Genomic DNA, 13621 nt, shown 5'->3' with positions numbered 1-13621 from the left:
CACAGTTTGCACACATACGTACACAATTGAATATTCAATAAAATTATCGGTGGCGAAAAAGACAACAGCAGACTTGGAATGTTCCCGAGCGTACGCTCTTGCAACTTCACACAACGGTGATGTGTCGCTTTGAGAATTATAGTAATTATTAGCCAATAGATCCTGCGCAGTTCCTCGTACGGTACATTGTTGCGGTTAATTCTCGATTCTCGTGGAATTTTCCAACCTTATCGGCATTATTAAATCTTACATTGCTGCCGCCGTAAGCTGCGTTACGTCATGATGAATTTATTTCAATGGCATTACAGTGACGTAACGTTCGCTAATATATTTCGATTAAATCAGATTATATACGCAAAGCGTATTTTATTTCAACAATCATCCCGGCTCCACTTGCAAAGCATGAGGCTTTCTATGCGATTTACCAAATATCTTGCGCAATGCAATAATACTATCGTTAATAATATAATAATGCAAAATTAGGATGACGTCGATAGAATTCGGGAAATTGTTTGAATATTCGTAAATTATGCGAATACCGATAGTAATAACAACCAACAATATTAACGGTATTAACAGTAATACAAATTTTATGCACCAGTTACGCTGCGTCGATCATAAAGTGATTGTAAAATGACCGATCATGTAACATGGTGCCGTGGATTTATTCATTACGTACTAATTGTAAGCATTGCACAATTCATAAATCTGCATAATCGCTATCGATAAAGTAACGGTCTAACGATTGCAGCTGTTAATCCGATATTTTAAAATCGAATAGAATTTCTGCAAAATCAATTCTTGATTTTATTTTTTTTAAATTTATACTATTCAAATTAATATGAAGAATATTCTTTTAATGATACAAGAGATATAGTAAACATGGATCGTTAAACTCGATGTTCATGAAATAGAATAGTAAAAACAAAGCCGGGGAACCAATTCGTGCTGATTTTAATTTAACGGAATAAACAAAGTTCATAGATGAAATATCTTAGCAGAAATATCCGTTAGTCAAATCACATAAATGGTAGCTAACGACACAAGATATTCCATCCAACACACTAGTCCGAATTAATTTACCAGCAAATTAACCAAGTTCCATGTGAAATCCACGGAAACGTGGCTTTACACACGTTACACCGCGATATTAATTATATAATTTCACAACAGATTGAAGCAAAATGTAGCGTTACTAAGTACCATGAAAATATTTGTAAATATCTAATCTAGGTGCAAAATAAAAAATTTTTGCGTCAGCCGTAGTTCTTACGTTGCTGAGAGATATTAGTTATAAATGTATGTGATACATCGATGAATCAGCAAAATTGCTCAAATATACAAATGTCCGTAGATACGATCGATTGCAGGGGCAAAATAACGAATTTTCGTGCAACCCCCATCGATTCAGCTCAACGCATGGCCAAGATACGAATTTCATAAAGTAAACGTGAGCGACATCGCGAGCACATGCTCAGGCGAGCGTTTGGCTTGCGCGATGAATAAATGGAAGGGTGGGGGTGGGGGAGGTATGGAGTTGTGTGTCATATGAGCGGTAGTGTGAGCCGTCCGAACTATGTAGCGTATGTTTACTGTTTACACGCGTGTTTCTCGTTTCTGTTGTCACCTATTTTGAACGAGCAGGTCATTGACCTCTGTTTGAGCAACGACGAGCACTCTAAAGAGCGCGACTTATGATCGCCGATATCTTCCTACCTGGATATCGTAGAGACTTCATACAGGGCTCGTTGGAAAGCTGAGACTTTCGCGGATCCGATTAACGCATAATCGTTCATCCCCGTCACGAGGATGTGTTAGTAAAATAGCGTGAATTTATTATATCCTAATAATTTTTGCATTGCTATTTATATGTTGGAAACTGAAGCTTAATATTAACAATTTTACTGTTTCTTAAGAAGTTTCTTAAGAGAAATAAGTGCTATTGGCGATCTATCCCGATGATGTTAGAAAAAGACATAGCAACACTGAGAAAAAATTCTTTTAAAAAGATTCACATTAAAATTTTCTCCCCATATAATAACATTATTGCCGATGTATTCTCAAGTTTTTTTCTTCAGACAATATGAAATAACTTGTATAAAGACTTATTATTAATGATTCGATACACGCTCCTTCTTCTCCCATCTCGGGGAGAATGTAATCACATTTTCGTCATGAAGACGAGTGAGTTTCGATCGCTGTGGTCGATTACATCTATCATAGAACTAGGAATAGATTCGAGGTTACAATAAATCGCGAGAACTACCCTGCTAGGCGAACTTATCGAACAGTGTATAAGTGATAAATAAGCAGTTATTGCAGTTCGCGCGAATGGGGTCCGCAATTATGAAATAGCTTAAAAGTTTACTTATGAGCATAGCGATCGCGTACATATTACGATGTGCCATGTTGTATCGATTATTCGAGCACTTGAACGCTCGAGAAACATACTCCGCTGAGGCTTTTGTACGGATTAATCAGTTGCCATGCGCTATTAATGGCTTTATCGAGTCGATTTAGATTTTCAAGCGAAAGATCATGCTCGGGCTAAATGCGGAAAAATTGATTCTCCACGAGAATCGCGATCATAAGTTCCGCGCGTGCGCTTGTGTGAGGATGTTTGAGCGGTTTTTGATGTAGTTACTTGCGAATACTTAAAAGATTAAAACATTTTGAAAGATTTTCTCGATATTTCCAATTAAGAAAAAAATATAGTCCTAGTCAAGACATGTTAGACACATTTTCAATCAATACCTGAACTTTAGTTAACTCGATCGCGCATGATGTGTGTAAAAGCTTTGATTCATATAACACTCGACGGTGTTAATGCACAAGCACTTAACTTATCATCCGACACTTTATATATCAACATTTAAAAATTTACTTGTGTGTATATATATATACACACCACTTAATCTTTTGCAGTCCTAGTTGCAGTTGAGCGTGGCTCGACGGCACATTTCATTCTGGCAGGCCCTTTGTCGATGCATGTACCTTTGGTCGATGCTGGTGTAATCTAAGATTAATAGAGATAAGATAAGAGTTGCATCGTCGTATGTTTTGACTCGGTCATGGCTCTTGAAAGAAATCGCTTAGTGCTTTCAAAACCGTCTTGGCATACGGACAGAATTTTTAGTGCAGTCAGTCTCGTAAAGATCTAAAATTTTATTTGAGAATTTTGATTTACGAATTGGACCATGACTAGACAAGGAAGATAACGTACAGCGGCAACTGATAATGAATTTGAAAGCAGTGACAATGATTATATAGCTGATATTGAACGTGAATTTCAAAGAATAATTATGACGGTCAAAGTGATGAATCAGCGCAAATGTAGCGGCGAACCAGCTGGAACGAAATGGTGGAAAGTGCGTGGACCGCAAAGGATTAAGATCGCTCTATTGTTATTTCACTGAAGGGCACCACATTGAGCCAAGAGACTAGAAAAAGTGACCAAAATTTGGTTGCAAAATGTCGAGCCATCAAGCCAAAAACGATATTTTATAGCATTCCTTCCAATGTATATTTGAAGTTTAGTCGGCGACTTTTTTGCGCTTTCGCGAATATCTTATAGGAATTCGTAAAATACATCGTAAAGCACGCGCTTGCTTTGTTTCCAAAATAAATATGTCGAGACTAACAAAAAGGGAAGTTTTTGACAAAATTCCCAGTGATTCTGATAGACACTTGGACGTTGATTATATTTTGATTACATTGTTTTACATTAAACAAATTTTTTTTATTACATTTTTTTTAGTATCAAATTGCTACACAGTCAGAGCATTTTTAGCAATTTCGTCCGCCATATTGGATCCGCTATTTTGAATTTTTGAATTTTGGGCACAAATTCGAAATTAGCGACTTCGAAAACCTTTTAGTATTAAATTGCTACACAGGCAGAGCATTTTAAGTAATTTCGTCCGTCATATTAGATCCACCATTTTGAATTTCTGAATTTTGAGTACGGATTCGAAATCAGCAACCCTGAGAACCTCGGACTACCACATTTCATAACAATTGGAACACTTTTAGTATTTTGGCCACTTTTTCAGTTTCCTGGCCCACAGTGGAGAGCCGAGATATCTCATACTAATATTTAAGCAGTTTAGATATTTAATACAACGAGAGTACACAACTTGGCTTTATTATGCTAATATCTGGTCGTTCCATTTCGCATCACGTCGTTCTCCTGCAGAACAAAATTATCGTCTTTGTTTTGTCGAATCGTCGCAGTATCGAGCAAACGTTAATGAACCGGGCGGACTGTTTCAATTCTCGGGAAATCTCTAACAATTAGTCACGTCAAGATAAAATCGAGGAACTATAAGAGTTATTACGTAACATACGTAGACACACAATAACGCGACATACCTACAAAAGGATTGTCTCGATTCAGTTATATGCTAATATATATATTTTTTTATTTAACTATGTAACGACGAGAGAATGTCAGATCAATATCAGAGAAGAGAAAAACAAAAACGCCCGTTTTCTCGAGCGTGGCGCAATCGAAACTTGCCGTTATGCTCCACTATTCGGGTTAAGGCATGTCCTTTGTTTTGCTTTGAAATCGTCCAGCTATGCAGATGCATCCTTTCATAACTGTTCTAGCCTGATGGTCACACGCAAGCAGGCATATCCGAAATCTTGGCAGGTACTTTTCCTCGGCAGTTAACATCATCATCAGCCATCAGTTGACCTCGATCAATCGTCGTAGTGGTAACAGCGGAGGATCGTGGAGGAAAGAAACACGCAAATACGCGCGCGACTGCGAAACGATCATTCAATGCGTAAAGTCGTTTGCTCGCGACACGTGCGAGCATGAATCGCGCACGTGCGAAGGCTTTAGATAAACCGTCAAGGCGAGCGCGATTATGAAAAACAATATAGATCAAGTTCACGGTTATCACTACAATAATGTTCACTTCGATACACTTGAATATCTTTTTGCGAATAAAAATGCGCTTTTAGATATAAATAAATATCAATTACAGCCACAGCACACAAAGCTATGATAAGCGTAAATGTGCACGACTACAATGCAGCTGTAAAGGGTTTAAATCTGAATGTTCAAAGAACATCTTAGAATGATATTTTACCACAGAACACAGTGAATTTGTTTAATTTAAAACTTAACTTCTAAAATATAAATAGCATGTGTGAAAGAGAAGGCCAATAAATTAAAGCAAAATGTCGATATTTCTCGATTTCAAAATTCTATAGTAATTCTTGTACTATAAAATTTCCTCCGTGCAATAGTAGATATCTACCGTGCAGGTTTTTAACTTATGATTTCACTATTGAAGATGATTAGAAAATTGTTGCAAACGATAATGTTCCATCAAAAATGTATCTAAAGCAAAAATTTCAAATTAATCTAAAAATTGGTATAAAAACGAGTGGTTTTCTTGCCACTTCTACCACATAAATGAAGAGACAATTTTTATACAAAATCATTTTGATAAAAATATGCACGATCAAATCAAATTCTATTTAACAATGCAGAAGAAACTTTGTCTTATACAAGAAGAAGAGAATCATTCGTAACCGCGACTTTTGTTAAAACTCGTTTCACTATATGACATCTTGAATAATGGATGAAAGCTCATATGACGATCGTCATTAACATAAGCAAGTTTACTATAATGTCATAGAGGGCAAGCAGAATGAAAAAAAGGAAAATGAATTAATATTCAAGTAACTCACATTGTTCAGTGTCGTACGTATATGCATATAATGTTCCGCGTTTTTCAACAACTTAACATTCAATTTATGCAGCTATGTCTCTAGAAGTCGCACTTTGCGCCTTCCTATGATAAACATATGAATGCTACGTACACAACGTTAGAATTTTTTTTATTCGGAAAAACTGCGTCCAATGTTCGTTGAGAATGCCCAAGGATGCCACAGGATGCCCAATCTGGCATTCATCTGTGAATGCATCAGATTACAAGGCAATAAAATATTTTTGTAAATCGTTGTAAGTAGCGTAAGTGTTATCTACGTTAATCGACTTATTTAGATTTCATGAATGAATCACATATATGATATTAATAGAGAAATAGAAGTTGGCTCTTTACCAATGTCAACTTTGAACATTTCTAAACATGTCTTAGACTGTGGCTTGCATGCTAATTTTTTACTTTTGTCCTTCTAGAAGCGACATAAAAGACTTTACGATAGAATTCGTCGTTTGAAGGTATTAAAAAACATTACCGAAGATACGAGATTTCTTTCGTTCATTTTTATATTCTTGAAGGTGCAAGATTCATTTCTCATTTATGTATATTTTTATGAAAAATTTCCCTTCTAGAAATCTTAAAAATTTTTATTGTACGTTTGGAATTAATACGCAGGGTAAAATTATCTTTCCTTGCCATTTATTTTACCTTTATTTACAATCTTTACTTACTTTTATTTACAATTTATTTCTCAATATGGCATAGATACAGCTCAGGAGAACAGTTTCATTTACTAAACTCGAACCACCTCACGGTAATTTTTCATATTTACATCTGAAAAACTAACTTATACTCTGCAAAACTATCAAGTTCCTTAAAAGTTGAAGACACAAAGTTCGCTGGGACGTCATCGTGATGCAGAGCGCGCGATCTTCTGTGCGTCCAAGTATGTATATGTGTCGAAGTATTCAAATTTGAAATTTCTTACAAACGCAATCGACTGCGCAGACGCGCGTCAAGATAGGAAATGGAAAAACGAACAAATACGAATATCTGATCGGGACACGTCGCGCGTATGCTTTGCATAGTACGCAGTTGCAATGTTTACGAGATAGACCGTGGACGTTCGCTCCTCGTTGGCGTATATGAGAAAAGTTGGTCTACGATTTTCCGATATCTTCGGCTTCACAACTACGGTGTACGCAGCCTTGGAAATCAGTCTATTTTAACTTCGTCCAGTTTTTATGATTCCAAGTAAAATGGTAAGATTTCACGCTGACGAATCGCGTATTCATACATACATTCGCGGTACTGTACTTCATTCAGATTCTCTCACTACTCAGATTCGCCGCTTTTAACACTCATCTTTGAGAAACGAACAATTTTTCCAACGGCATAAATACTACGAATAGAGAATTCTGGGTTTTTCTCCATTTGTTTTTATACGCCTGCAATCACATTTCGTTCATGTTTGCTTGTACGCATTTGTCATCGATCTCATCTCGCACGCAGATGCTGTTGTTCGTAATAGACACCAGATATCTTATTATTATCTAACCGTGTGATGTGATTATTTTTTGTTGAAAAACATAAATCTGAGACTAATCGTTGCCAATGGTATTTTTTCCGAAAGCACTAATGTTTCGCAACGGATCGGTTTGACGTTTGTAAGAAATGATACTCTCTTGATTATTACAAGCTACACTGAGAAAAAATTGTATTGAAGTTAAACAAATATCGAATACGACTGTGAATACATCTATGTTACTTAAATTAAACAATTATTTTCTAAAATTCAAGAGAAATGTTTACATTCAGAGAAAACCTCTGTATTTCATTTCAGAAATTAGTCGCTTAATCTGAATAAATGTATTCGCAGTCGTACTCGAACAAATATTTGTTTAATTTTAATACAATTTTTTCTCAGTGTACAATACAAAATCAATCAAATACAAAACAAATTTTGCGTCGGATTGATTTCCAGCGACTTTCCATTCACATGGCCTCTTGCATTTGTCGCATATGTCCTACGATATGATGGCTGCACTATACGCAATATTAAAATATCAGTATATAATTTTATGATAATGTTGCATTTAATAGCGAAAATATCAAACGACTCAAACGGTCAGTCTGAAATGTTACGCTTTTAACCTGAATCAACGTAGATTTCCCAGTCAGAATACACGACTCTTCTGAGAAATCGGAGTGGACTCCAACTGGTTTACGCGAAAGAAATGTTCTATGCAGGAATGTATTCGTATGAACTTGTGGTGTAAAAAATAACAAAAAAAAAAAAAAATACGTTCGATCGGAATTGTTTCGATTAAATGAATATTGATTGAAATTGTTCCAATTAAACGAACAAAGGGGGAATGATTGTCTCAAGTTCAGAATTATTCACGGGATCATCCGATCGCGGAACGCGGATTCAAAACATGCTTCGCAGTGTATGATATATCGCATTATTATTGAAATCGATTAAAGTGAAACGAAATTCTCTGAATGGAATCGTTCCGAGTTTGGTGGGCGGGATAAGTACCGTACAAAGACCTTTGACCAGATTTTGAGCGCTCGATTGGGAATAAAGGACATTATTAATGTGAAATTAACATCGCTAAAAAGAATGCATATCGACGCGCGCAATGATGCGCGCCACCAATGCGCGATTAAGTATCCATTCATTCGATCGCTTAATTCGCGTCTGACTAGAAGAAGGAAGAGAAAAATCTGTAACTTCAGTAGCCTTGGTCTCAAATAAAACGAGCGGAGGTCGAGCGCAATTTTATGGCACTAGGCGAACTCTTAATGAACCGCGCGCAAAAAGCATTGACGCGAAATAATATAAGCACTAATTAACGATACTATTCATCAGGCGAAAGCCATCAAATAGCTCACGAAAACAAAAGAGTCTTTATATTCCTATAAAAATCTGCGAAATGTGCCCCGGTGTGTTTGTATTTTTCTGTATCCACACATTCACGCACTTACTTTCGAGGTTTTTCACAGTGCAAAATAAAGGATTAAAGCTGGAGCTTAAAGGATCGAAGACTCTACAGAGATCGATAAACAACAAATCGACGCGATAAATTACGAACGATGAGAAATAAAACATAAACTATTGGTATGAATCCGAGTGCTATCGTGAGGATTCAGAGGAAAGTTAAATGAACGTAAAAGTAAATCTCATAATCTCGGGGACGAATCTAAGAAGATCGCGGTTAGAGAGAGAGAGAGAGAGAGAGAGAGAGAGAGAGAGAGAAAGAGAGAGAGAGAGAGAGAGAGAGAGAGACTAGAAGAAAGAACGAATTGGGACTTTCAAGAGAGGGATGAGCCGTACGTGCGGACAGACATGTACAGCACAGAGACAGGAGTGGCTAGTGTATATATGGTCGAACGAGGTCGGACGTCTTGAAACATCCGTAGATGAAGGAGGCTGTTGCACGTTTGGATCTTCTTTGGCGAATATCGCGATACGCGAATGTCGGTTCTCGGTTCGTTGCTTTATTACGCGCACCATCATATCCTGTGAGAATCGAAGACGATCTAGAGCTTAGCGCTACGTACTACGAGAAAAACGTCATATAAAAGGAAAAAGAAATTTGATATTTATTATCGTCTAGTGTGGAGGAACAGCTCATCCGGCCTCTTCCGGCAAGTTCAAGTTCAACGACTTCAAAGGATAAGATATTTATATTGCGGATATACTTATACCTCCAAGTCGAACACTTCCGCGTCGGGATTTTCGAGAATCCTGATTCTCAATTTATTTATCTGAATGCAAACGAATGGAAAATACACTCGCGCATGAAATATGAAGTTTATGCAAATGGAAAAGAAAAAAATACGCCTGCCCGCTGCGGCAGAGATCCTAGGTAGAAATGGGTTAACTGTGAGAGAGACGAGCGTAGCTTGTTTCGCAAATTATCGTGTGAAATCATCTAATGACATATGTACCAGCATAATAGTACGTCGCAAAAAAGACGCGGACGATGGTTGGAAAGTACGCGTACCAGTTGAAAAAACATGCTTTAACGCAGCATTTCTATCGTGACTAACGAGAAATATTCCCTGTCTATTTATTTAAAATTTTGCGACGAGAGCAAGTTTCAAGAAGTATATATAGTTCTACCCTTGCATGTTTTTACGTCACTTGAATGTAAAATGGCATCACCAGATATGACGAAACATGCCATCGCCAATGATGAAATTTCTCGCAGAATTATTGATCGTAATTTCGGCAAGAACATTTTTTATATTTTAACGATTTTGCAACTGACTTGCTAAATATTACGATCTTTTCGTTATCATGTCTACGTACATGGATCAATATTTCTTATCGAACTTTTAGAAAGAGAGAAGATCATAGAAGTAGAATACAATTTTTACTGTATTATTTCGTACAGTACTTGTCGTGATATTTTTCATTATATTATTTTTTATGATGATCTTTTTTAGGTGTATGTTTTAGGGGTATCGTAATTAAAAATGAGAATGAAATATATCAAACCGACTTATGAATATCAGTAAGCGGAGCTTTTCTAAATTACAGCTATGATTTCGCAACGAAAACAGCAGGAAACTAATTTTGCCCTTAATATATGCAACCGACTGATGTAATCGTAACGAACATATCTTAGATTATCATATCTTATATAAAATTTTGATGCATCACTCGGTGATGAATCATCAACTAAAGAGCTACTTGAAATAAAACAATTACTTCTAATCATCACGTTCTAGTGGCATAAACCGGCTTATATCATATAAAAATAAAATCGTCGCTTGAAAATCTTTCTACAGTTTTACGATAACATAAAACGCGATGCATTTCATTTGAATAAGAGTGGTTCTTAGTGGATACCTGTGTGGACCTTGTTCACTACACTATTCAACACTATTATAGGACAGGTCGGGTCAAGTGAGGATAAGTTTGCGATCGTTGACCAAAAGGATCCGAAAATAGCCCATACGAAACATTTTAGGAGCAAGAAAAGGAACAAAGTGAAATTGAAGGTTACGAGGTTATAGTGAGGGTACCTTTGAAAGTTGAATCGAGCCGAGGAGGCTTGGAATAGAAGCACCCTCATAAAAATGAATTAAAATTTATCTCAAACTCGACGCTCCTGCACTTAAATCAATTTATATTCACATTCTTTATTTATATCAATATACAATTAAAAATATATATATGTATGTATATATATTTTTGAACAATTTGTTCTCTCTCTCTCTCTCTCTCTCTCTCTCTCTCTCTCTCTCTCTCTCTCTCTCTCTCTCTCTCTCTCTCTCTGTGTGTGTGTGTGTTATCCCAACAAAACCTTCACCATATCGATAGAACAGACACGAGGTGTACATCTGAGCAAATTATCAGATACCGGCTGGTATCAGTAAATGCAGAAAATAGAAAAGAGAAAGAGCACACCAGAAGTACTTTCAAATTAATTTAGCACCTAACCCGGTCGGATGACGTCGATGCAACCGTGCCGGTACCTAAGCGTTCGTTTCTTCGGACAAACGCGTACCCTTCGTATCGCACGCCACTGCCAATCTGTGATAATTTCGCGCACCGGCATAACGCAGCCCCCGTCGCGCGGCCCCGTGGCTCCATCCCTACCACGTGCAAGCCCCCGGAAAAGGAGGCGGCGCTTATATTTCCAGCAGCGTGTATATAAAAGAGAGTCAACCCCCCGAACCGATTAGCAAAGTTCCCCAAACGTAACACCGTAACATCACACTTTTCCATGCTGAACGAGACGTAAGCGCAGCGAGCGAGAATCGAGAATTGAAAGTCGACGGAGGAAGAGCGCGGACGACAACAAATCGGGCACATCGTGGACGACAGTGGGACGACGGGGGAGGAAGTAAAAGGAGAGAAGGAAGAGAGAAAAAACACACAGAGGGAGCAAAGTCTCTCGAGATCCTTGAACTCTCTCTCTCGGTCTCGACCGGCGAATCTCGGTAGGAATTTGCGCTGGCACAACGAGAGGCACGCGCCGTCGAGATAAGGCAGCAGCCGCGCAACTTATCACCGACGGCCAGTCCAAGACTCACGTGAATTAACAAAAACAAAAACCAAACAAACAAAACGCAGAAAGGCAGAGAAGGGGGAGAAACAATTCCTCCGCACGTAATCGCTAGACGAATTCGTACGTGAGAGCAACAAGAGCGAGCCGACGACTATATCTCGCGACACGGGACACCGAGGTTCAGTGGTGGAGGAGAAGAAGGAGGAGGAGGAGGAGGAGGAGGAGGTGGAGAGAAGATAGCGGTAGGCGAACACCGGCAAGAGAACGGGTTAAAGGCACCACGAAACGTCTCATTTAGGCTCCGGTCGTTCCCTGCGTAACATCCCGAGGGTGCGTAACACACATTCGCACGAGAGAGAGAGAGAGAGAGAGAGAGAGAGAGAAAGAGAGAGAGAGCGGCTCGTCGTTTTCACGAGGGCACTAGCGCAACGCCGCTGATAACACACCCACACGCTCACTCGCCGTACGCACGCCGCATTCACGCACGCACGACGAACGAACGAAAGCGGAGCGTCGATCGCGTGCTCGAACGTACGAGGCTCGTTCGAAAAACGCGGCGGCGCGATACATAATATCGAACGCGATCGATCAAAAGCGCAGCGGGGAGAGAAAGCGCGCGCGTCAAAACGCCGCAGGTGCCGACGGCGACAGAGCCACGACGAGGACGAGGGCAACGACTGCTGCCACCGTTGCAACTACTGCTGCTACTACTACTACTACGCCGAGGACGACGACGACGACGACGACGACGACGACGGCTGCGTCGTTCCGTCACAACGCTGGAATCACGTAATCGTCAAAACAGCCCCACGTGCGACTGCTCGTGACGTACGCACGCACACGCGCACGCACGCAAGCAGGCACGAACGAACGCGACAAACGCACGCACGCACGCACCTGCGTACACCTACGCACGCGTCTGCCGGCCGATCGACGCGTACTGCACGTACGTCGTGCATCGAGCTGTGCATCGAGCCGAGAGAGGAGAGCCGCGCGCGCGAGACCTACCCGGTCTCTCCGCGTCTCATCGGCGTCGCTCGCGAGGGGCTCAGCACAGGTGGAAGTAGCTTCATTCGTCGGGACAGAGAAGGAGGAACGAAGGAAGAGAGAAAAAGAGAGAGAGAGAGAGAGAGAGAGAGAGAGAGAGAAAGCCGACACGACTTCGGCGAGATAACCCAACAGGACGTCGCACACGTCGCGAACGCGCAGCTCTCTTACACAGAGACAGGCGACGACACGTGGTGCCTCCTGCGGGAGACGAGAACACGAGAGAAAGGGAGACAGACAGAAATAGAGAGAGAGAGAGAGAGAGAGAGAGAGAGAGAGAGAGAGAGAGAGAGAGAGAGAAGCTGCGAGAAACGTGTAGCTACTGCCTGTATCAGCTTATCGCCGACCCACCCACCCTTCCCTCTACGCAGGACCGCCCTTGCGACAGGATGTCCAGCTCCAAGAGAAGACAGATGATGCAGCCATGGCCTCTGTGCCTGCCGCCCTTCGCGAAAACGAAGGTAAGACTCGCGCTCGCCAGCTCGTCGCGCCGGTACGCTCCCCCAGGTTTCTCTCCGCGGTAGCCGCGGACGTCTGGTTTCCCCGACGTCAGGAGCCGGCTGCTGCTTTCCGCGCCGCCGTCTTTCTCCCGCCGCCTGACGGTCACCCTCTCTTCTTGCACGCTCCTTCTCTCTCTCCTCTCTCCCTCGCCCTTCACTCGCTCACTCACAATCTCTCTCTCTCTCTCTCTCTCTCTCTCTCTCTCTCTCTCTCTCTCTCTCTCTCTCTCTCTCTCTCTCTCTCTCCCTCTCTCTCTGTCTCTCCTCTTTCCTCTTTATACCTTCTCTTTCTCTCACCGCCTGGCATCCCGTCTCCTCCTTCTGCCAACCCCACCCGTGGGCCACTGGAAATTTCCACTGCACC

General features: G+C 40.4%; 2 protein-coding genes across 3 annotated transcripts in view; one reads left to right on the top strand and one right to left on the bottom strand.

Moving 5' to 3' along the window:
- LOC105191061 (Regulator of cullins 2) overlaps positions 1 to 13621 on the bottom strand; it is a 44161-nt gene that overhangs the window by 5727 nt on the left and 24813 nt on the right. The gene's annotated exons all lie outside the window — the stretch shown is intronic.
- Tret1 (trehalose transporter 1) overlaps positions 6911 to 13621 on the top strand; it is a 28801-nt gene continuing 22090 nt past the window's right edge. Inside the window, exon 1 of one of the 2 annotated variants that reach the window (XM_011154166.3) lies at positions 6911 to 6943. In XM_011154166.3, coding sequence (XP_011152468.1) covers positions 6926 to 6943 — 18 coding nt within the window. In that variant the 5' untranslated portion in view covers positions 6911 to 6925. Of the gene's footprint in view, positions 6944 to 11921; positions 13219 to 13621 lie in introns of those variants that run through there. The other variant, XM_011154165.3, reaches the window with a different exon arrangement.

This window comes from Harpegnathos saltator, unplaced genomic scaffold, assembly GCF_003227715.2.
Source record: "Harpegnathos saltator strain DR-91 unplaced genomic scaffold, Hsal_v8.6 scaffold225, whole genome shotgun sequence".
NCBI classification, from domain to species: Eukaryota; Metazoa; Arthropoda; class Insecta; order Hymenoptera; family Formicidae; genus Harpegnathos; species Harpegnathos saltator.
This window is presented reverse-complemented; position numbering and strand designations above follow the sequence as displayed.